The sequence below is a fragment of the Temnothorax longispinosus genome, chromosome 8 (assembly GCF_030848805.1).
Source record: "Temnothorax longispinosus isolate EJ_2023e chromosome 8, Tlon_JGU_v1, whole genome shotgun sequence".
In the NCBI taxonomy this organism is placed as follows: domain Eukaryota; kingdom Metazoa; phylum Arthropoda; class Insecta; order Hymenoptera; family Formicidae; genus Temnothorax; species Temnothorax longispinosus.
In genome coordinates this window covers 782,085-803,996 of record NC_092365.1, presented here as the reverse complement: position 1 = coordinate 803,996, position 21,912 = coordinate 782,085, and the positions used below count along the sequence as shown (strand labels likewise).

Genomic DNA, 21,912 nt, shown 5'->3' with positions numbered 1-21,912 from the left:
AAGGAATCACGTCAGGATTACTCGTTCTTGTTCGCGTTTCTTGTCGATTATGGATTGTCGAGTCTTCCATCAATGCCATAGTTGGCATAGTTTATTCAGGATCCGATTAGATTGTAACACCCGATATAGATTATAACACTATCGATTTCCAGATGTTCCAATACGAATCTCAGCATACATCTTCTTAACATTCTTTGTCAGTCAGTTTAGATTTTTAAAACTAGAGCGTTTCCGGTATGGAGGTGTGTGTAATGAGGTCAGCTGATTGTTTACTTTCTGGCCTACCAACTGGGGAATAAATACATATCATATCAATTGATGTCTGTGTTTTATTGGAAATTGCACTTCCCACTGCTCGGGTGACATAAGAGATTACGCCCATATTGGTGATATTGATGATGTATATTAATTTCATATTTACAATAAAAAAAAATACACGCGCCGCATTAACCAGACTTGACCCTTATTACCATTTTTTCACTTCCATTTGATTTGCTCTAATTGATTTATAATCAATTTAATAATAATAATAATGTTAATAAGCATCTTTAAAATGAATTATTTTATTATCCATAAATCTTCTAATTTTAATATTTATCTTTAAGAAATTAACGTCAATTAAATTATACGTGTCCCGTGAAGAAGACAAAATTTCAGGATTACTCATTACTCGTCGCAGTCGAAAGCGGTAACTCCAGTTCTGCGTTATGCATCGGTACCTTTCCAACAACCCGCGAAGTTCGATATGCCTTTCGCCTTTCGCGTCTTTCCATCCGAAAGACAGATTCACTCTCGAAAGAGGAAAAACTCGAGGAAATTATACGTTCGTTCAGATTTTTACTCTCGAACGAATCGCTCGCTCGCGACTTACGTCTCTCAATCCAATCACTCTATTATTTCATGTTGAGCGCGAATTTCTGAATATTAATATGAATATAATATCAGAAATTCTTTCTGTTTAATTATTCTTCACGGTGCTATATAAATGTCATAAACGATGTTATAAGAAAACCGAGTATAATCGTTGAATGTTACGTAGAAAGTGTATCTCTTTGCCATTCGACACACGTTAAAACTACTCAGCTTCGACCGAAAGTGCAAGATCCTAAGCTATACTTTCACCGAAATCTCTCGTAAGTCGCGCGAGTCTGAGGTAAGATTCTCAAGTCTCTCAATCGTGGATCTCTCCGATTTATCGTTACGTAACCAGCGGCATTAATTCCCTCCGAGTGATTGCGGATGAGCAACGGAGCTTCGGGATCTGCCTTCGGTCTCGAAATGAGAAAGAAAGGGTTGTAAAATGGAGGATATGCGAGAGACGGAGGAGGAGAGAAAGAAGGCCTGATGGGACGCGGGAAAGGAGGAGGCGGAGAGACGGCACGGTTTGCGCAAACTGCGGTAATTAAATGCAAATACTGCGCGTACTGCGCGCCTGGCAAAATTAATATTTGACATTCGTCGCGCAACCCGGCCGTTCCTCCTTCTAGCTCTATTAGGAATCAACGGTTGCCGTTGCCGTTTTGCCCGATAATGAGCGGGAAGTTGAGCGTGTGCAATCACTGCCGACAAATTAGACTAAAAGCATATCCCACCTTCGACGACGGCGAATTAACGGCGAAGGGAATAATCTCTCTGACTTCTTGATGTATCATATATTTTATTTTGTATAAATATCTTCGTTTTAATTATATTATTATCATTAAACTTTGTTATTATTATATGTATATTGATTCGCGAATAATATTTTATCATTTTATCATTTCATGTGAAGGACGGTCTTATTCGCGATATAAAAACAAAAAAAAAGGAATAAAGTTAAAATTTCGGCGAATAGCCTAAATTTAAAGCAGCAGACATTATATGGGTGCGTTTTATTTAACGCCCGCAACGTTCTTAGAATCATTTCAACCTCGTTTTATTTGTCAAATATTAAACAAGGACGAATGATGCTCACAAGCACGTTGCGGTTAAGTGGAACGCACCCTGTGAAGTCTTGAGCTGATTAATATTCTTCATGTACTTTATTATTCATATGCTTTATATTTGACAATTAGAATAAACTTACTGTCTGTTGATTATGTTATCGACATATGATAAGTCTAAAACTATTTTAATTATCATTTAAGTATTGTTATCAACATTCGGTGGTCCTTTGATTTGCGATAAGAATTATGCGAGGGCGTTGTTTTCCCAGCGAATACATATCTCGACTCCAAAGTGGCCGCTGTCAGCCGCTGTTATACATTCGTGACAATTCGTGATCGGTGGGCGGGGAATTGATAGAATCTTATGTTTACTCAAATTTTGTAGGACATTTCGTCGAGTGCTAAATCAATTTTCAAGATGGTACGTGTAAAAATATTTAATTTCAAATCAGATTAATATTTCTTCTTGGTATCGATAAGAACACATAAAAAGAAATATGCTCCAAAATGTCATCTCGCTTATTTGACATTTCGTTACTTCTGTCAGGTGGTTGAACGACCTTTTTGACAAACTTGGATGTAATATGTAACATTCAATCATAAAAAGAAAAGTAATAGATTATAATGTTGCATTCACATTGCATGAAAGTCGCCTATTGAAAAATAAAGAAACATATCTTTGATAATTATTTTACATTCACAATCATAGTGCGAATGATTGAATTAACAATATCTAAATGAGGATTATATAAGCTTGAAATGTTTATTCTTTACAGATACGGTTTATCCTCATACAAAACAGGGCCGGTAAGACTAGGTTAGCCAAGTGGTACATGAACTTTGACGATGACGAGAAGCAGAAGTTGATAGAGGAAGTTCACGCGGTGGTCACCGTTAGAGATGCGAAGCATACAAACTTTGTCGAGGTTGGTCTGACAAGGCACCGCTCTCTCGCATTACACCCCACTTTACTTAATGTCAAATTATGTATACGTTTCAGTTTCGCAATTTCAAGATAGTGTACAGGCGGTATGCAGGCTTATATTTCTGCATCTGCGTCGATGTTAACGACAACAATCTCTGTTACTTGGAAGCAATACATAATTTCGTGGAGGTGTTGAACGAATACTTCCACAATGTATGCGAGTTGGATTTAGTCTTTAATTTTTACAAGGTATTATTCCTCTCCTTCTCCGATGGATATTTTTGTTACATCATTTCTTACGAGTGTCCAATGAAATTTGCGAGAATCAGTAATTCCTTTATTTCAATTGATTAAATGTAATCTTGTGAAATTTTATTACTTTATAGTTGCCAGCTGTAACATTATTTGATTACAATGATGACTATATTTTAGGTGTACACCGTTGTAGACGAAATGTTCTTAGCAGGTGAGATCAGAGAGACGAGCCAAACTAAAGTGCTAAAGCAGCTCTTGATGTTAAATTCCTTGGAATAAACAAGCTCGTTAATTCCAGCTTTGTGTGTTAACAAATGCATGATCTGAATATGTAACATACGTCTAACACGTCTTAATATGCATCCCTATCGTGTAGATTATGTCGCGTAAGACACGTACATAAATACTCTATGTAACGATATCATTTAGATGATCTTCAGTAATTATTTGTTTTACGAAGAAAATGAGATGTACGATAATTTCTACATGATTTTTGCGTTATGACTTGTGAAAAAGAAAACAACAGCGCTCAAAACATGACAAACCGTTGTAGACGCAAGAAAAGATAGAAAGTATATATCGCCTGTGTTTTAAGTATAATATAATAAATCCTGTAAATACATACTGAAGAATACGTGAAACGCCTCTCTTTATTTTGTTACATATCTCTCTCTCTCTCTCTCTCTCTCTCTCTCTCTCTCTCTCTCTCTCTCTCACACACACACACACACACACACACACACAACAGTATAGAAGATAGAAAATATTAATTTATTTTCTCAATATAAGAAATTGCTTTTGTCTCTATAAGAGACAAGGGACATTGAGTCAATATACATATAATTCTTTCGTACTTATGTTTAAATTCAAAATAAATACACACGCGACCGCGCAGTACTCCCGTATATAAAAAAAGATGATACAATAAAAAAACTGTACTAATTAATAATGGTACACATATCTTTGACTTGATCATATCCTCGTCATTTGACGAATGGTCAAACAATACAGTCTTATTAACGCTACAAAATGTATCAAAGATATTTCGACAATTATACGATTAAAAAAGTAGTACAAAATTAAAAGTCGCTTTACAATGGTGAATAAGTAATATAGATTTATGTACAAATAACACATTATAACTATCAAGATAATTAACAGTTCTACTACAGCTAACTAGTTGCACTTCAGTAAACTCGCGATTGCAATATAGCTTTCTGTAGTAGCGTGCAAAACGTTTTGTTCACTTCTTGACATAACAAATCCGCCGCTTTGTCACCCAATGCTGCCTGAGCCGTACTGACTCTGCCAAGTTGCAGTAACAATCCTGTGATATCCTCAGCCAATGGAGGGAAAGCCAAGCATATCCGCGTCAACGACGACAACACTGGCATGAAGAGAATGACTCGATCCTCGGCGGATAACACGCCTAATAGCGTTATCAGGGTGTTAATTGCTAATCGAGAAACACTCAGGGCCTTCGGCAGATCGTACTGAATCGCCAGATGCGAAGCCAAGTCAACGGCGAACACTTGTTTCTCTGATTCGGGCTGCGACAATAATTCAGGAATCCAGTCGAGGCAGATGTGCATAGATGGAATTCCAGAAACCGTGATCGGGAGCAATTCTCGTGGATAACCCTGTAGAAAAAAATATCCATCGTGAGATGTATTATAAATCAAAATTAATCAGAATTTTATATTTAGATGGCGATTAGTTAAATGATAAGGGAAATAGATAAACCTTATAATATAGTATCCATTCTATATAATTTATGTTACTAATTATTAAGATATTAGTAATACCTGAAAGTGAACTAATTTGGCCAGAGACGGATCGGCTATGAATACTTGATGCAGGTAGGAGCATACGACGCTTCGTATTTCCCGAAGAGACCACATTTGTCCAGGAGTTTTTCTGTCTTCTTCCGTTTCCAAGCATGCTTCCAATAAAATCTGCACCGCCGCGCTCTCTTGACCCGCCACCAAAGCTATCCTCAAATCTTCCCTTTCCGTTTCGCTCGTCAACTGTCCTGTGATTTTTTCAGTCAGAGGCTTATCCTGCATATGTCTGGATAATTGAGATCGCGAAGCGGCCAACGTAGCTTGTAAAATTCTACGAACAGTTAAAAAATAATTTTATTACTTTTATTACAAACGTAATTTAAAGAATTTGTTTACTCTATTTAATGTTTACTCTATTTTTTTTCGGCTTACCTCAGGATTACGGATAAAATCGGCGCGCATCTAAAAACTCTCGTGTCACATCTCAATACTTGCAACGGATCTAATACAATATTGTCTTGTGTTAAAAAGACATTTTTCACTATTGAATTTTCTATTAGCAATGCGTTGATGGAGAGGACCCACAAACAACGCGGTAATACTGTATTAAGTCTGAGCCACACTTGTTTGTAAAGTTCTGAAATTAAAACAGCCCCCTGTGAGTTCTTCGTTAATAATATAATTAATATACAAATCTCTCTTACATAACACGTTACATAATTAACATATACTGAACATGGATTTTAATTAAAAAACGCAAATAAGATGATTCTTATTAAATAATTAAATAATTATTAAAACAACGTACCTTGTATATATCTAGGGACCTGCTCGTCGAGAATATCCTTGAAATAATGTACTATCAATTCAGCGTGAGGCCAGATCTCAGTCGGTTTTAGCGTCATCAGTTGCCTCAATAATCTACCGGTTCTCGATGGGCAAGTTTTGACGTGGCTAAATGCCTCGACGATCGCAATGTCGCTAATTTTCGTGCTTTCGTAGCTCGCGATGGCGGAATCTATGTTAATCATCTCATCGTCGAGCCAGTCGTCCACCAGAGACAGATGAGGGAAATGTGTTGCCAGCAGCCGAAGAAGCGGTGAGAACAAGCTGGCATAGTTCATCTGATCTCGCTGGACCAATTGTAACAGATATTTGATCGGTAATTCGGACAGAAACTCCGTCGAATACGATTTGACCTTTCTGCTTTGCGACATGAAGGTGTGCATGTTGGACAATCTTACGTCCTCGTAGAGCAGGAGATAATACAGCAACAGTAACTGGGAGGTAAGCGAAGGTTTCGACGCGTCGATGTCCATGCTATCGGCGTCTGTCTGCATAACGTTAACGGGATCCTTCTTGAAGTCGAAATTCGCCCCGAACACGCTGTTCTGAAACACCTGGCGGATCTCGTTCTCGGTGATGGGCTTGTTCGTGTGCTCCGACGTTTTGTTGTTCGTCATCAAGATAGAATTCACGTAGACTTCCACGAGAGCCGGTAGAACCGGATGCAGCGGTGGAACGCTCGCACAGATCTGTCGGTATATCCAATTCTTGATGGGCACCCGGTGTTTCGCGAACGCCCGTGACTTCAGCAACTGATGAATGCAGTGCACTGGTAGAAAGCCGGGGATATTGGCGTTCAGGTTCGCCGTGACCGGCACCTTGACAGCATGAGCAGTAACTACCTGTTCCGTGAAGATCTCTTGCATAAAGATTTGTTTGATACGCGTGAGATTATTAGGCCTGATAGGTATCTTCATGCCAAGCGTGGCACAGACCAGCTCACAGATCGCCGACAACTGATTGCTGTGGAAGTGTATCGCCATCAGCAGTAGCATCTCGCCGAAACTGGCAGTAACTCCGCTCGCGCTCTCGAAGTAGGCTTCCTCCCGTACCAACCATTGCACCCACTCGATGCTGCGCTTCTCCAGATTGTGATGTCCGATCAGAGAAGGACACGCTATCAGCATGCACAAGCCGAGGGACACGAATCTGACGCCGGCCGGCGACGGTGGCGGATGTGACGTCAAAAGCTGAACGATCATCGCAACCTCGTCGTCCTGAAACTTAATACCGCCGATACCTCGCAGAGCGCAATAGAGCCTGAGCAATGCGCTCGCCTGCACGACCTGCGACTCCGCCAACTGACTGTCCGTACTCTGTGACGCGATCGTCTGTAGTCGCTTGAGCAGCTCCTCCCGCAGCAACTGCAGAGCCGTCTGCGACTCCCACTTACGCTTCTGTCCGTTCCTGATAAACATAGCGATCCACGAGCGTACTTGCTGATCGCTGCCAAGCAGCAAGCCGGACACAAATGCGACCACGTCGCTCTCGGGCTGCGAGCTGTTTGCGTTTTCATGTTCTAGGCTCAGAGTGATAGCCAGAGCGGGCATCCGGCACAGTTCCACGCACTTGGCCCTGATCGCCAACGCTTGGCTCGGATTCATTTGACACAGCATCGTGATCGCCTGTGTCCTGATCCTGCCCAACGCGGACTCCTCCTGTCGTTCCCCGTTAGCAATCAGATGTGCGCATACCTCTGAAAAACTGTCCGGACTATTGGCGACAATCCAACAGATAATATCGGAACCGTGCTTGACGTGCAAAAGGGTCTCCACGATGTCCAAGAGGGATAGTAACGTTGGAAGTTCAGCGAGAGCAATGCAGATCACGTAACTTATCTCCTCCATGTAGACTGCATTGTCAAACAGATCGGACTGCCTGATCTGGAACTCCTGATTCTTTTGCAATTCTTGTATTTGAGACGCTATGAACAGGATTTCACTCAGTACCAGCCTAATCCTACGAATGGACTCGCTGCGCTCAAACTCTAGCGCCAAGCCGCTCTGCAGAGACTGCGCCAGCACGCTGTCCCGTTGTACGCTGCCGAGCTTTTGTCTGAGAAAGAAAAGAGGCGAGCGTTAGCGCAAAATCGTCCTCGAAATGCGAAAACCGTATAACAATATAAATTTGAATCGTCGCGATGCAAAGGATTCGACAACGAGGCGCCCTTCAGTGATAAACTTCAAGTTCGATATGCAAAAACGCGTATATACAAGGTGGAATGCGTTACGTGTTCTAACCTCAACTGTTGCTCCTGTCGCACGTCAATCTCGAGGGCGTGGAAATCGATAGACAACAGAGCGATAATAGAATTGACGGATTCGATGCCGGATAATATTGTCAACACTTGCTTTCTACCCTCCACGCACTCCTTCGTTATGTCCAACGGCGAGATGAGGCTCATCCTAACCAAACACGGCAAGATGGGCCTGATCTCCTTGTGCGAGCACAACGACAGCTCCATGATGTCGACATTCTGTATCGCCGTGAATACTCGCGGCGACACGCGTGTGTTTGCATACATCTCGCCTTTAATTTCCTCGCAATTCTCCTCAATTCTCGCGACACAACGGGAGACAACGGGAGACAACGGGAGACAACGGGAGAAACCGTTGTGTACGACGCCGACGTCAACACGGCACGGCAAGAGCCACGAGTGAAGTGCACTAGTGCTGCCCGTGGTGTAAACTAGAAAGTGCAACTCAACTACGTCGTATCGCTCGGTAACCGCACATGGTTTGCGTCCGTGCTAATGGTTCGTGTCCGAACTAGCCAGCTGGAGGCAGATTTCACGCACGCAGTTACGCAGTAGTAGTAGTACGAGTGCGAGCAGACCGTCAGTAACGTAGACACACTACACACGTTATCACGATAAAGTTATCAAAAAGGAAAAGGAATAGGGGGAGAATCTAAAATTAGATGATACATTTGGAGAAATAATGTTGAGATTTTACATAAAATTTGACGAATCGGGATAACAAGAAACTTTATTTCAGTTATCTCAATTCGTCGAGCTTTTGTATTTAATAACGTTCGTAATTCTATTCTTAAATGAAAGGATTATAAAAATTTCTAATCAGCGAATATGACAAAGTATCTATAAATTTATTGCACATTGTAACAGAAAACATAAATTTAAGAGTTCTAAGACTCATGATTAGACGTGTGAAAATCTTTTCTTTTGTGCTGCGATACAATCATACGTTGCATCGTAGCACAAATTAAGTATGTATTTTATTTGTAAAATGTATAGGTTTTTAATCTTGAGGGTATACAACGCCCAACTGTCTGCGCAATTCATCCTCCAGCTTTGCCAGTAACAAAGATGTGTCGTGCGATACCTTCGGACTTTCTATCAAGCCTGCGGAATGAAACATAAAATATTCTGCATTATGACCAACAATTTTATAAAAAAGAACGATCTTTTTATCATTATAGAAACATTATTGTAACGTCGATTCGCGCAATAATTTATAAATTTAGACAAGACTCTCCGATTGAGTTGCATCGGCAGTTTTACCTTTCAGAATGCAGTCGCGAGCTTCGGCAGCTTCGTAGGAAAGCCCGGCGGAATTTATGAAGTTTATCTCGTGCTTTAATTTCGGCAACGGCACCGTCTTCGTGCCGCTCGGCAGCACCACCTTCGGCGGGCACCAAAAGTCCGGCACCTTTATCGTACCCTTGGTGCCGCAGATGTACGCCTCATTCGGCAGATCGACCAGCGCGCTCGTCATGATGGTCGCGGTGCGACTTCCCTTGTAGGTCAAGGTAGCCGACATGGACATGTCGACGCCGTTCTTGTTCAAAAACCCGGTCGCCTTAATGCTCTCCGGCATCTCGTTGTCGTAGACCAGGCAAGCGAATTGCAAGCAATAAATGCCGAGATCGAGAATCGTGCCACCGCCCAGCTCTTTCAAGCTGTAAATTAATTAATTGGAAATTAATTAACTACCACGCTCCTTTCAAACGCTAAACAATCAATATAAACGTTACGAACGCTATCCGATCTAGGTCGGGCATTTGGAAACCGAAGGAAACGATCACTTGGTGAATGTCGCCTATGCTGCCAGATACAATCTCCTTTCTGATAATGTCGTACACGGGGAAGCAGCGGCTCCACACGGCCTCCATCAGGAACAGTTTCTTGCTCCTTGCGTAATTAATCAATTCGGTGGTCTGCTTCAAGTTCACCGTCAACGGCTTCTCACACAGGACGTGCTTGCCATGTTTCAGCATCAGCATCGCGACGTCGAAGTGTTGAGGATGAATCGCACCGATATACACGATATCTTGAAACACAACAAATAAAGCATAATAAATATAAGCATACAAGATTTAGTTGATAATAACAATCATTACCGGGATACTTTTCTGAGTGTTATTTCTTTGATGAGGAAAATCTTATTGCGAAATTATACTGATACAGTTACTGAATCATTGTATACCGATATCCTTGTCCGTAGCCAGTTTCGCATAATCGTCATAGGCGTTCTTGATCTCGTGCAACTTGGCGAAATCCTTCGCACGTGACAATTGCCGTGCCGCAACGGCGACCGCATCATGCTCGTTCACCGGCAAGGATCGCAGTGCCGTCACGAAATCGTGCGAGATCTTCCCCGCGCTGATGATGCCCCATCGTAGAGTGGTCATCTAAATCCATCGCAAAAGAACAACGATGTTAGCTTGGCATAAAATTTTCTCTTTACGACACATTCGATGAAAACGAAAGATGAAAAGAATTATATGCGGATTCACAGAAAGAGACTGGCAAAATGATTTGATATCGAAAGAACCTAAAATATGGTAGACTAAAATTGTAAATATGTTAATGATTTCGGCAAGTTAAAAAGACGCTCGCTTTTCAGAAACCGAAAAAGGAACGCCACGAATGGTTTCAACGTGTCTTTGTTAACGTGACATTGTTAATTTGAAATATATGGGAATCGAGCACTTACGTTACGAAAATAAAGAGTTTATCGCGATGCCCTGGAGTGTACCAACCGCTTTGCGAGCAGACGCCGCTCACGCCGGCTTTATAATCTTGTCCACGACCTTGAAACATGATACGTCACGCAGATTAAAAGTCACTAAAAATTTAGTTTATCAATCTTGTATTCTTCCACGCACAATTTTTCAAAGTTATCTCACTGCAGTTGATACAATTTGTTATTTGCAGAGATATTTGCGTATAAAATTATGTAATCATTTATACATTAATAATTTGAATTCCTCTAATACAATTAAATATATATGATACTTACATACACAGCCTAGAGAAGATTCAGAAGTGTATATATATATGTAACTATAAAGTATATATATTCGAGTGGTACGTGTAACTAACGTCAACAAGTGAAACAAGTGTGGACATGTATTTCTGAAAGGATAAGGAAGTATAAATCTGTAAAGTTTAGTTATATATCACTCATTTCTGCAACAGTGACATAACTCAAAAAAGTTTTCCAAAAAATAAATGTGAATGTTTGAGTCATTAAAATTTATATCATTTTTAAATGCGATTTTGGTGTAATAACTGATTACAGAGAAATAAAAGTATCTAGCTGTATATTAGGTCTTCATTCAATACATTAAATTCTCACCATTCTTTTGCAAACAATTAAAAAATGACAATTTTTGAGTTACATCATCGTGTAGCAAATAGGGAGCGATATATATGTTGGATAATAACCGTATCTGTGCGGTTTGCATTATATATAAGGTTCAATTTTATACGTAAAATTTTTTATTTTCTTAAATTAATCTAACTAGAGTATAGTTGAGTGAGCATCCTCCATTAACACAAATATCTGTTATACGTGAAAATAATTTAGGTCGCGAATTTGGTCGTGAACAAAGTTATATCTCTCAACGGAAGTATTTTACATAAAGCTCGTCCGCGTAACAATCCCTGAGGTATCGGTCCGTACACCCGCGAGTCTATAGAGTTATTTCTGTTGTCGCCTTCCAGCCAAACGTGTCCATAAGGTATCTGCAAGGAATATGATTAAATTAATCGTCCTGTCAATGTTTCTCTTTTCAATTCGTATTGATTAACTAGAGGAATGAGATACATGCGAAAGCGCAACCAATTCTCCAGAGACAAAAGGAGTCAATGTGACACAAAATCATCCTGATGAATTTACCGTTGTTACGGTGAAGCCGTTCCTTATCCTGTCACCGGGTAGACCTACGATTCGCTTGCATATATTCTGCTCCGGATTGTTGGGACATTTGGAGATGACGATGTCTCCCTTCTCGAGCCTTTGCAATCTAACCGATATCCGTTCCAGGAGTAATACGTCATTGGTGTACAACGTGGGTTCCATGGATGGACCGCTGCACTATAATTACATCAGCAATCAATAATCATTATATATATAGTAAAACCTAAACGTTCTGTTTTTATCAACGACATCGAGATACAAAATTCCGGTTGCAAATAAAAATTCTAAAACAAACGTCTTATTTCGCCTTACTCTTATTTTTTAGGAACTCATTGCAATTAAATGTTTCGAGATAGACGAGGGTTCGGATATCGCTGATCTCGCGAAAAGGAAACCGTCAGATTTAACTGTGGAAGAAAGAAAAATGTGTAAACGCGTGCATCGCGTCCTCACCACGACGATGTCACCCAGGTACTCGTACACGCAGTACGTCACGCACGCGCATTGTACGAATCCGCGGATAATCTTCGGCACGAGTTTCCTCATCATCGCGACGGAGCGTCGACGAGGAGAGGACCGCTTCTCCTCGTCTGACCTAGCGGAATCGCGCGCATATTCGCATAACGCTCACGTCAAGACGCGCGTGGCTTGCCAGCACCTAACCTAACCCAATCATGCCTTTCATACCTAGCCCACACTCAGCCTTTAGGAATACTGGTTAAATAATTCAAAGCAGCTCCAGGGCAGTCCAGGTCCAGGGTTGAAGGTTTTGAAGGCGGTTCCTCCTCATTTCCACTTGGAGAACATAAAAAAAACCTTAGGAATACAATTTTATTAAGAAAATTAATAGAATGATTTAATTAAACCTAAGATAAAGAGCTACGCGCCACATAATCCAATAAATGTGTAATAATTTAAGGGTTGAAAATGCCTTGACTCTCCCAACAAGCCAGCTGAGGGTACTACACCCCTCCAAAAAACTTTAGGAATATTATACAGGTTTGTTAAGAATAAAGAAAAAAGAATAAAGACAGTTGCTCCGTTTTGTATATCTTCGTATTCCATTCATTTTTAAAGTGGAAGTGTTTTTTCATTTAAATATCTTTTTATTAAAAAATGGCACGCAAGAATTCTCAGCGTGAGATAATAAATATACACGGGACGTTGGAGAAAGAGAAAGCGAGGATTCTAAGTGCAAAAAGTACAGGCAATACGAACAGATCTCTTGAAACGAAGTAAAAATTATTTAAAATTAAGAAAATTATTAGAGTCTATTATTTCATTTGTCGTACGACAAATTTTTTAAGGTTATTGATTGCCTACAAAATAGAAAATTTCTAGAGACTCGAGAACTATTGTATTTCGCAGCCAATCAACACGTTTGAAAAATTTGTCGTACGACAAATAGAGAATCAGTGCCCTTCCGGAAATTTAGCGGGGCGGTCATCAGCAACGTGACTAGGCAAAGACCACACAATTTTCAGCTTAGCAGTCAGCAAGATCGCCAGCAAGCGGATCGGCATATGCAAACGGCTACCGCGAATTTTAGCGAGAGATCCATGAGACGGTGATTGCAAAGATGGTGAGCGCAAGTAGGTGAGTTCGAGAACATTCGCGAAAGATATCTGCGCGATGGACGATGGACGCGTTCGTAGAGCGCGCTCGCGCGAATCGACGCGCGGTGCCGCAGCCGGGGGTCGGGCCGGTCGGGGTCGGGGCACGCGGGGTGGCGCGAGGCGCGACATATCGCGAGAATCACCCTTAATCGGGCGCCGTCGGCGAATCTCGGGTTAGCGCTCGGCTCGTCGTGCTTCACGGCCGTGTGCGCGTATGAATCTCGTTCAGTTTGGTACTTTTGGCAGGTTACGATCGACCGACCGACTCGCCGACCGGGACCGACACGGAGGCCGGATATCACGGTGCGCGAAATCGCGACAGGTGTCCCGAGCCCGTGGACCAGTGGCACGAGGGAGGAGACCGGACGACGACGAGGACGCGCGCGCGCGCGCGCGCGAGCCAGAGCAAGAACGTGAGCGAGAGAGAACGACGACGACGACGACCGAGGCCGAGGAAGTGACACGCGACGTGGTGCGTGCCGTGCGTTGTGGTGCGTCGTCCGTCCGCCCGCTCGCCCATCCCTACATCCCGTACGCGCGGCACGGTGCGGCAGTTACGGCACAGCAGGCACAGGACCCACGGAACCCGCAGGACCCAGAGGACGCGCGACGCACGCACGGCGTCGGGGACGCGCGCGCGCACCCACACACACAGGCGCGCGGGCACAAACGCAAACGCAGCTCGGAGGAGCTCGGCGACGGCGGAGACGGCGGCGGAGGCGGAGGCGGAGATCCCCCGTTCAACGGCGCCAATTTAATGGATCCGACCATCGGTTGGTACCAACCGGAGCAGTACGGCCCCGCCAAGGACCTTTGGTTGCACATCTGGGAGGCTGAGAAGGGCCTCGACGTCCTGACCGTCACGGGTAACGACTCCAACACGAGCAACACGATGGGCGTGCGGTTGCAGCAGGACTTTCTCGCGCTGGACACGAGCCCGGTGGCGGCGACGATGACCGCGGCCGGCACCACGCCGTCGTCCAACATCAACGCGTCAACCTCACCGTCACCGCCGCCGGCGGCAACGGCAACGGCAACGGCAATGCCGGCAACAATAGCAACGGCCGGGCCGCGTCCGCCGTTCACGGCACAGCTGCCGGCAATGGCAACGGCAACGGCGAGCACCGCGTGCCCCACAATGCCTGCAACATTTATTACAACCCGTCCCGCAGGAAAGGCGAGAATCGGGCGAGCACCTATGACATGAACTACAATTATAATGCTCTCGTGGGCGCGTACGGCGGCTGTCCCTGGCGCGTGCCGAACAAGCACTACTCCAAGGGGGTAATTGGGTGAGTATCTGCCCCGTATCGTCTACCCGGGAGGTTCGCCACGCGCTCCATATGGCTGTCCATGTTAGGTTATGTTGGGCGCCCGCTTTAACAGGGCGCTTCCATCCAAAACTTACGAGATTTCTAAGGAGTAGTAGGGGATAATGACTTAGAGCTTAGAGCGACCTTTTAGAATTCAAATATTGCCTCTTTATTGTCTCTATTGTCTGTTGCGAGTGGTTGCGAGAGAGCCTTTCTTCACGACACGCGAGCTTTGTTCTTTTTCGAACAACTTCCTGAACTGGTGCGCGCTAGTGTAATAAGTTAGAATGAGACGAGTGTAGTTTGTTTCACTCTAACTTATCGCGCGAATGTACACCAGTTCAGGAAGTTTTTTGAAAAAAAACATAGGGCATGGATGAGGTCTTTGCGTGTTGCGTGAAACGCTCCCCCCTCTCTCTCTCTCTCTCTAGTTTACAAATAAAGCCTATAACTAGCAAAAAGTTTGAAGTTATTGGTATCCTTGACTCATCATAAATAAACTGTAAACACATATCCAGTATTTGAATGTAGGACGTCATGAAGCATGTCTAGTACCTTGCCTTGCACAAAGTTGCCTCAAACAACGGAGATTCTATTGCTATATGTTTTTAGGAATTTGTTAAGTCGAACATTGTACTTGCGTATTTTATCGGATCACTTTAAAGATATCGAAAAATTGACTCTGTAATACTAGGCATTGATTAGTTTCCCTCTGTTTAGATTACACGAGGAGATAGAAGATTTCTTCGCATATATGTGCCCCTCGCAAGAAGAGCATTTATTAAGATTGAGAGTTGTAAAAAGAATAGAACATGTAATTTATGATCTCTGGCCAGACTCTAAAGTCGAAGTATTTGGTAGTTTTCGCACTGGTTTATATTTGCCTACCAGGTAGGTATCATTATGCATTCGTAAAAAAAATATATAACCTGAGAGAGATGTTTTGTGTAATGTACCATGAAATACACTGATATTTTCCTGTTATTGCAGTGATATAGATTTGGTAGTAATAGGGATGTGGACAAATCTTCCATTGCGTACTTTGGAACGTGCTTTACTAGATCAAAATATCGCTGAACCGTCTTCTGTTAAAGTGTTGGACAAGGCCAGCGTGCCGATTGTTAAACTGATCGATAAAGAAAGTGAGATTAAGGTGGATATTAGTTTCAACATGAATAACGGCGTCAAATCCGCCGAGTTGATAAAATCCTTCAAGACGCAATACCCAGTTCTGGAGAAGCTAGTCATAGTGTTGAAGCAGTTTCTACTACAAAGAGATCTTAACGAAGTGTTCACCGGTGGTATATCCTCATACAGTTTAATACTTATGACCATCAGTTTTTTACAAGTGAGTACAATACTGGAATCACATCATTGTAACAACTTCCTTGAGGCCAAAGCTAATTAACTGATTTTATTACTTTAGTTACATCCGAGAAAAGATATTCATTGTCCAAACACCAACTTGGGAGTGTTGTTGATTGAATTTCTGGAGTTATACGGTAGAAAGTTCAACTATGTTAAGACTGGCATTCGTGTAAAGGATGGTGGTATTTACATATCCAAAGAAGAGGTATAACAACAGTTTATATTTACATTTATATTATAGTATGAGATTCTATATAATGGAACTTTAGCACTAATTATACATGTTAATTAACAGATTCAGCGAGATATGATTGATGGTCATCGACCATCTCTGCTGTGCATAGAAGACCCACTCACTCCTGGGAATGATATCGGCCGTAGTAGTTACGGTGCTCTGTATGTAAAGAGTGCATTTAATTGGGCCTATTGTATTCTTTCTCAAACGGTCAACCCCGCAAATATCTTAATTAATGACGCCAGTAAAGTAAGGTAAAATTTGCATTATCTCTTTAAAATCTGTTCCTCCTATTTTATCTCATCCTGTACAGCATTATATTTTTTTATGGTACTGAAAATTAACAACAAACGATATTTTTGCATTATATGCAGCATACTGGGAAGAATAATCCGTGTGACCGATGAAGTAATAGATTATCGTAAGTGGATCAAAGATACATTCCCCTTGTCCGTAAGCGAAGGAGACTCTCTGTCAAGCTCAACTGGTTCTGATGCATCCACTCTTTCAGCTCCCGCCAGTGATACGGTATATACATGTCTTCAAAAAGAATATCTTTATTATCTTTATAATTATCTTCATACACACTAATTTCCTTGTATACAATAATGTTTCTAATTCACTTGATCTTGCTTCACATCCTGTAATTTATTGAATAGAGTTCGAAGCGTAACTGCTAAATGTATAATAATATAGAACCGCTTTTAATTCTGAATTTATTTACAAGGACTCCGAGTGTAGTCGTGGCAATTCTCCGAACACTGGCGGGAAGAACGAAAATGACAAAAACAAAGATAGGCACGTTTACAATAGTCACCAAATCTACAATTATTCTGGAAGAAAAGCATTCAAAGCGACCACTCATGGTACGGCAGTCAATCGATTCTGTTCATTTCCTGTGTATCTTACGAAGTTGCTGCAAAAAATTTCGATGAGATTGTTACATGAATATATAACATTCGACGGAAACTTTCACGTTTGACGCGTGTTATTTTGCCGATGTCTCTCTGTTGCAGCCAATCATCAACAGAGTTTCAAAGGCAGTTATCATCGCATCAACAATAATATAGTTGGTCAGAACAAGACCAAGCACGCACTCCACAGTAATGGAAACAACAATAGTAATAATAGCAACAATACTAGTCACAGTCCAAGCTCTAGGCCAAACTCAATGAAGAGGAAGAAGCATTGTACGATGCAACGCGGGACCGGAGATTGTGTACGGTGATGAAACGTGCACGATAATTTCGGACATTACTTCCGTCACTTAAGTAGAGAGCTCAATATCATAACTGTGTGATAGAAAAACAGCGATTAATGGTCGGTCATGTAATAACTGAATCATCCTACACGAATTCTTTTCGCTTTCAGTTTCGGTTCAATGTACAGAAGGGCACAACGTTTACGGTTCTGAGAGAACCAACAGTTTATGAAATTTTATGATTCTTATGCAGAACAAGAATGCCCAAGCAGTAGCTATACATATATGCATATACATACATATTTCTTTTTTTTTCCCCTCATTGGCCAAAATCATATTTTGCTCTGTACGCAAAAGTTTATATATTAAAGACGTGCAGAATTTCTAACCGAGAATCGAAATAGGATCTATTTATATTTTATTTTTGTTGCACAGGTTATAAACTGTATCCGGTGTAATAATATTTCATTTATTATTTAAAAATTATCATTAAAAAAGAAAAAAATTAGAAAATTTATCATTGCCATCGTCAATAGTACGTGTGTTCACAGCCCCCCATGAGTAATACATTTAAAGTACGAATAGTATACAGACGATAATAAGTTATAGTACGTTTTTCTCAACACAAAACTATAAAACACACTGATAGTGACGACAAAAAACTTAGTTTTCTATACGAAACTATATTCTTATAACAAGAGAGTGACAGAAAATTTGGTGATATTGGGACTTATCCAATGTACATATTGTAATATACATCATGAAACATAGAGAAGTAAATCTAAGAGTTACCTACTAAATTTTTTTAACTTATAAATATTTAAAAGTGTTTATTACAGTAATTTTATCATAAAAATTCGCGGATAAAGCGATATCTATTTAAAAGTATACTATTTTTTGTTTTTTTTCCTCTACAAAGCATAAATATATTGTTGTTAAAGATTTTGGTATGTTTTTCAGATTTTAATAAAATTGCAGGTTTACGCGCGAGTAAATACGATGGTAAAAAAAAAATTAAGATTTTGAATAACAATATTTTTAAAAAATAGCTTATTATATCGAGACAGAGTGATGACAACGCTTCGAATCTTCGCAGTCTATTTCGTAGCAACAATTTTTCTTTTGCAAATTAGCTTTATCTATTTTTTTTTGTACAGAGACGTCAGTTTCTTAATGTTAGTTCGTAATTCTTAATATCCTCTGAACAATGATGTATTATTTTTATATCAGATAATTGAAATAGAACATCACGTTTGTATTATACAAAGGGGAAAAAACGAATCTGATATTTATGAATCTTACATTGCATTTGATGAAACTTATGTATATGACAATACGCGAAAAGGCCTTGACATTACTTAAAAGCTCCGTATATTACGTTCGTCGATCATGGTAGATCATAGTTCACTATTAAATATTACATTCCGTTGACGCAATAATTAATAAGACAGAAATAGAATATTTACCGCAGCAAATCTCTTCAACGACATCAGATCAAAATCCTTTCTGGTGCCACTGCATTTTTGTGTTCAACGATTTTTAATGTGTGATGTAAAGATTTATCCTTGCAATTCTTTAATTTAGCCACGTGAATTGAGGATATTTAGCTCTGATATCTTTTTAAATTATATATAACACCCAGTATTCTGTGTATATTATTTAACTTAAAACTCTTTCATATGTAATATTGTACGCTGTGATTGAATTTAATAATTAAATTGTCAATTGCTTAAAGATATATATAAATATATATAAATATATAATTTAAATGTTACTGTAAAGCATTATATAAAGCCATACTACATTTTTAAAACTATGTAAACTATTATTATCGCTTAGTGATTCTCAAGAAATTACGTGTTTTTTATAAATATCAGAATTTCGTAATCATTGAAAGTTTGATAACGAAACTTCGTAATCACTCATATTTATCGAATTTCCCGAACGACTATCGGACCGTCTGTAAAAAAAAAACGCAAAAAAAGATGAAAAAAAGTTTAATAAATATGAATGATGCCGATATTTGATCTTAATTATTTCTTGTTTGTATTTTTTAAGGAGAGTGATTTTACCTCGTATATAGCCATCGTTTAAGACCAGCTAGACCGTTTGTAAATTTCTCGATAGCAATATAATACTCTGTATTTTCCAAAAAATTTTGATAGTCATGTATATTAATATTTATGTGAGTATATTTTTAAATAAGCAATAATGTAACGATGTAACGCGATCAATAATGCTGTTTTACCTCTGTAGAATTGTACTGTCGTTACATTGAGATTGTAAAGATATTTAACTAGCGCGTACTCATTACTGAAAGTTCGTAACTGTGTAACTGCGAATTTTCCAAAAGCACAGGGCAACAGTACAGTTACCCGTGCTTTAGTAATCTTTCTTTTTTAAATAAAAAAACGCTTTCGCGAGGAGAAAGGAAAGTGAGATAGTGACTATGCGAGCTAAATCGTATAATTCAGAAATCATCGAGCTGGCAGCGATTTGTACTTACACGTATCTACTCGTAAGTTTGTACACGTTCAACCCGAGGCAAAGTGTGTGAAAGATGTACAGAAACGAAATAAATCTTACTTACCTTTTTCTTCAATCGAGTCCTACATTTGAGCGATTTATATTTAATTTTTAGTAATTTAACATATTAATTTATATTTATGTCACACATAATTTAATATATTATAAAAATAAATTAACAGCAACGTAATTTAATATATTAATAGCGCTCTAATGTAACCACATGGCATTTATTAAAAATTCGCCACTTGTACATATATACAAGCGCCCACAGAACGAGATACTGTACATAATGATACTAAGTAATTAATAGCAGAGTAAATTTAATTTGCTCAGTCGCTATTCTACTTTCGGGCGCAGAGTCCGTCAATCGGATTCATGTCGAGCTTCTTCATACGGTCTAACTGTGCCAATCGTCTTTCTAGCGAGAATGTTTCAGGCAAGGGTGGATAAGCTGAAAGAAGAGACAACGGTTTTATTAAATCAGCGGTTTCTCGGCGACGCGAATCGAGACGCAGGAAACATACCGAATGCCTTAAAGTACAGATATAGCCACATGCCAGCGCTCACTACCAGCAGGGCCATTCCCATGATGCCTTTCCATTCTCCTGTCGGCGCGTCCATCTCGCTGAACGTCTGGCGGAAACTCGCGCGATACAGAGCCTTCTTCTCTTCGATCGACAGCTTCTTCCAGTCTCCCTTCTCCTTCTCTCTCAACGCCTGACGAAAGAGACACAGTAATTTGACAATTGCGACCTAGCGATGATTCGTGAGACTCTAACTTCCATTATCCTCTTCTCACCATGATATCAGAGCTGTTTTCCTTCCAGCGTACCGCAGGGCAAGGGAAGTCTACTCTGTCCAAGTAAGTAGGTTCGCCATTGTATCCGAAGCCCACCACATCCCTGTTACCAACCTTCTCCATGGTCATCAGCCCGCATCTTTGGACTTGAATGACAGGTCGCAAGCGACTCGCAAACAGTCTGCCTGCCATTGTTCACTGCAAAAATACAACAGAAAATAGATGAGTATCAAAGTATCAGTACTGACATGCGAGACAATTACTCCATACACAAAATTCGATATCTAATCATTGAATGAGATATGCGGAGATTTATATAACACTTAAAATTCCCGTTTAAGTCACGATACCGCGAGTCGCCCTACGTCGAATTTTGACGAGGGTACCCTCGAGTTATCTGCCAATTCAGTGCGATTATACGCATCTTGCGAGATTTATATACATGTTACTATAATTGTATCGTAGAATTATTTGTCATACGGCACAAACACAACCAAGATATCTGCCTCCGTATATCGCGCCGGCGGACTCTTCACCGAGAAACGTCAATATTTTCAGAAGAATGCCTTGCTCCGAGATCGGATACGATGTGTGCGAGCGAATTACCTAACTGATAAGGAGGCTAACCTGAGAGCGGAAATGCGCGACGGAAGGGATCCGTCACGGAGGCTCGATTACGTAATCGCGTCAAGACCGAATTCGTCGGGAGAAGTTGATGTCAATACCACGCAACTCACCGCCGTCTGCAACAATTTCTGTCACTGGCTCGCAGGGAGCAAAATGGCCGAGGGCAGACGGAGGACGGATTAGGTTAGGCTCTTCCGGATCGGATGCGTTCGCAAAACGATCCGGCAGTCGCGCGGTAATTTATTCGGAAAAAAATTTTAATTCACTGACGAGCTACTGAAGACTGACAATCTGTGCGACTTAAAATTTAGACAATTAACTCATA

General features: G+C 40.7%; 6 protein-coding genes across 12 annotated transcripts; 2 read left to right on the top strand and 4 right to left on the bottom strand.

The window, feature by feature from the left end:
• The first annotated feature begins 2,186 nt into the window (after positions 1-2,186).
• On the top strand, positions 2,187-3,746 carry Ap-2sigma (adaptor protein complex 2, sigma subunit). The gene is made up of 4 exons (XM_071785926.1): positions 2,187-2,346; positions 2,702-2,851; positions 2,926-3,099; positions 3,283-3,746. Exons 1-4 carry the CDS (start codon positions 2,344-2,346, stop codon positions 3,382-3,384), a joined length of 429 nt encoding a protein of 142 aa, XP_071642027.1. The 5' UTR covers positions 2,187-2,343; the 3' UTR covers positions 3,385-3,746.
• Positions 3,747-3,855: 109 nt separating this feature from the next.
• Positions 3,856-8,346, bottom strand: Ints2 (integrator complex subunit 2). The gene is made up of 5 exons (XM_071785902.1): positions 7,976-8,346; positions 5,698-7,790; positions 5,322-5,526; positions 4,911-5,220; positions 3,856-4,745 (listed from the first exon to the last, which is right to left on the bottom strand). The coding sequence occupies exons 1-5, from the start codon at positions 8,257-8,259 to the stop codon at positions 4,293-4,295; spliced, it is 3,345 nt and encodes a 1,114-aa protein (XP_071642003.1). The 5' UTR covers positions 8,260-8,346; the 3' UTR covers positions 3,856-4,292.
• Positions 8,347-8,819: 473 nt separating this feature from the next.
• Positions 8,820-11,085, bottom strand: LOC139817668 (trans-1,2-dihydrobenzene-1,2-diol dehydrogenase). 2 transcript variants are annotated; one of them, XM_071785915.1, is made up of 6 exons: positions 10,997-11,085; positions 10,691-10,787; positions 10,181-10,385; positions 9,733-10,024; positions 9,256-9,653; positions 8,820-9,096 (listed from the first exon to the last, which is right to left on the bottom strand). In XM_071785915.1, exons 3-6 carry the CDS (start codon positions 10,383-10,385, stop codon positions 8,993-8,995), a joined length of 999 nt encoding a protein of 332 aa, XP_071642016.1. In that variant the 5' UTR covers positions 10,691-10,787; positions 10,997-11,085; the 3' UTR covers positions 8,820-8,992. The 2 variants fall into 2 exon arrangements, with proteins under 2 accessions (XP_071642016.1, XP_071642017.1); XM_071785916.1 differs by lacking the exon at positions 10,997-11,085 and having other exon boundaries at positions 10,691-10,860.
• A 375-nt stretch (positions 11,086-11,460) lies between these two features.
• Positions 11,461-12,563, bottom strand: LOC139817671 (mitochondrial inner membrane protease subunit 1-like). The gene is made up of 3 exons (XM_071785925.1): positions 12,353-12,563; positions 11,879-12,076; positions 11,461-11,724 (listed from the first exon to the last, which is right to left on the bottom strand). The coding sequence occupies exons 1-3, from the start codon at positions 12,446-12,448 to the stop codon at positions 11,563-11,565; spliced, it is 456 nt and encodes a 151-aa protein (XP_071642026.1). The 5' UTR covers positions 12,449-12,563; the 3' UTR covers positions 11,461-11,562.
• Positions 12,564-13,280: 717 nt separating this feature from the next.
• On the top strand, positions 13,281-20,234 carry LOC139817660 (terminal nucleotidyltransferase 4A). The gene is given in 10 exon segments (XM_071785903.1): positions 13,281-13,495; positions 13,762-14,522; positions 14,525-14,807; positions 15,549-15,719; positions 15,819-16,176; positions 16,255-16,401; positions 16,492-16,685; positions 16,806-16,959; positions 17,159-17,297; positions 17,448-20,234. Coding segments are annotated over 10 exon segments (2,436 nt in total). The 5' UTR covers positions 13,281-13,478; the 3' UTR covers positions 17,660-20,234.
• A 135-nt stretch (positions 20,235-20,369) lies between these two features.
• Positions 20,370-21,836, bottom strand: LOC139817670 (cytochrome c oxidase subunit 4 isoform 1, mitochondrial). Of its 6 annotated transcripts, none has more exons than XM_071785921.1 (4): positions 21,698-21,836; positions 20,961-21,158; positions 20,686-20,878; positions 20,370-20,612 (listed from the first exon to the last, which is right to left on the bottom strand). In XM_071785921.1, the coding sequence occupies exons 2-4, from the start codon at positions 21,150-21,152 to the stop codon at positions 20,503-20,505; spliced, it is 495 nt and encodes a 164-aa protein (XP_071642022.1). In that variant the 5' UTR covers positions 21,153-21,158; positions 21,698-21,836; the 3' UTR covers positions 20,370-20,502. The 6 variants fall into 6 exon arrangements, with proteins under 6 accessions (XP_071642022.1, XP_071642019.1, XP_071642021.1 ...); XM_071785918.1 differs by having other exon boundaries at positions 21,588-21,728; XM_071785920.1 differs by having other exon boundaries at positions 21,567-21,707.
• Positions 21,837-21,912: the final 76 nt, after the last annotated feature.

Bases quoted from the DNA above. Each gene is read 5' to 3' on its own strand.
- Ap-2sigma (XM_071785926.1), top strand. The intron at 2,852-2,925 runs GTTGGTCTGACA...TATACGTTTCAG, and splicing joins AGCATACAAACTTTGTCGAG to TTTCGCAATTTCAAGATAGT. The intron at 3,100-3,282 runs GTATTATTCCTC...ACTATATTTTAG, and splicing joins TAGTCTTTAATTTTTACAAG to GTGTACACCGTTGTAGACGA.
- Ints2 (XM_071785902.1), bottom strand. From the start codon at position 8,259: ATGTATGCAAACACACGCGTGTCGCCGCGAGTATTCACGGCGATACAG. The intron at 7,791-7,975 runs GTTAGAACACGT...TTTCTTTCTCAG, and splicing joins CGACAGGAGCAACAGTTGAG to ACAAAAGCTCGGCAGCGTAC. The intron at 5,221-5,321 runs GTAAGCCGAAAA...AACTGTTCGTAG, and splicing joins ATTTTATCCGTAATCCTGAG to AATTTTACAAGCTACGTTGG.
- LOC139817668 (XM_071785915.1), bottom strand. From the start codon at position 10,385: ATGACCACTCTACGATGGGGCATCATCAGCGCGGGGAAGATCTCGCAC. The intron at 10,025-10,180 runs GTATACAATGAT...TTGTGTTTCAAG, and splicing joins GGCTACGGACAAGGATATCG to ATATCGTGTATATCGGTGCG. The intron at 9,654-9,732 runs GTTCGTAACGTT...ATTAATTTACAG, and splicing joins CCCGACCTAGATCGGATAGC to CTTGAAAGAGCTGGGCGGTG.
- LOC139817671 (XM_071785925.1), bottom strand. From the start codon at position 12,448: ATGATGAGGAAACTCGTGCCGAAGATTATCCGCGGATTCGTACAATGC. The intron at 12,077-12,352 runs GTGAGGACGCGA...ATGTAATTATAG, and splicing joins ACCTGGGTGACATCGTCGTG to TGCAGCGGTCCATCCATGGA. The intron at 11,725-11,878 runs GTAAATTCATCA...TATTCCTTGCAG, and splicing joins ACGGCTTCACCGTAACAACG to ATACCTTATGGACACGTTTG.
- LOC139817670 (XM_071785921.1), bottom strand. From the start codon at position 21,152: ATGGCAGGCAGACTGTTTGCGAGTCGCTTGCGACCTGTCATTCAAGTC. The intron at 20,879-20,960 runs GTGAGAAGAGGA...CTCTTTCGTCAG, and splicing joins AAAACAGCTCTGATATCATG to GCGTTGAGAGAGAAGGAGAA. The intron at 20,613-20,685 runs GTATGTTTCCTG...CTCTTCTTTCAG, and splicing joins TCTGTACTTTAAGGCATTCG to CTTATCCACCCTTGCCTGAA.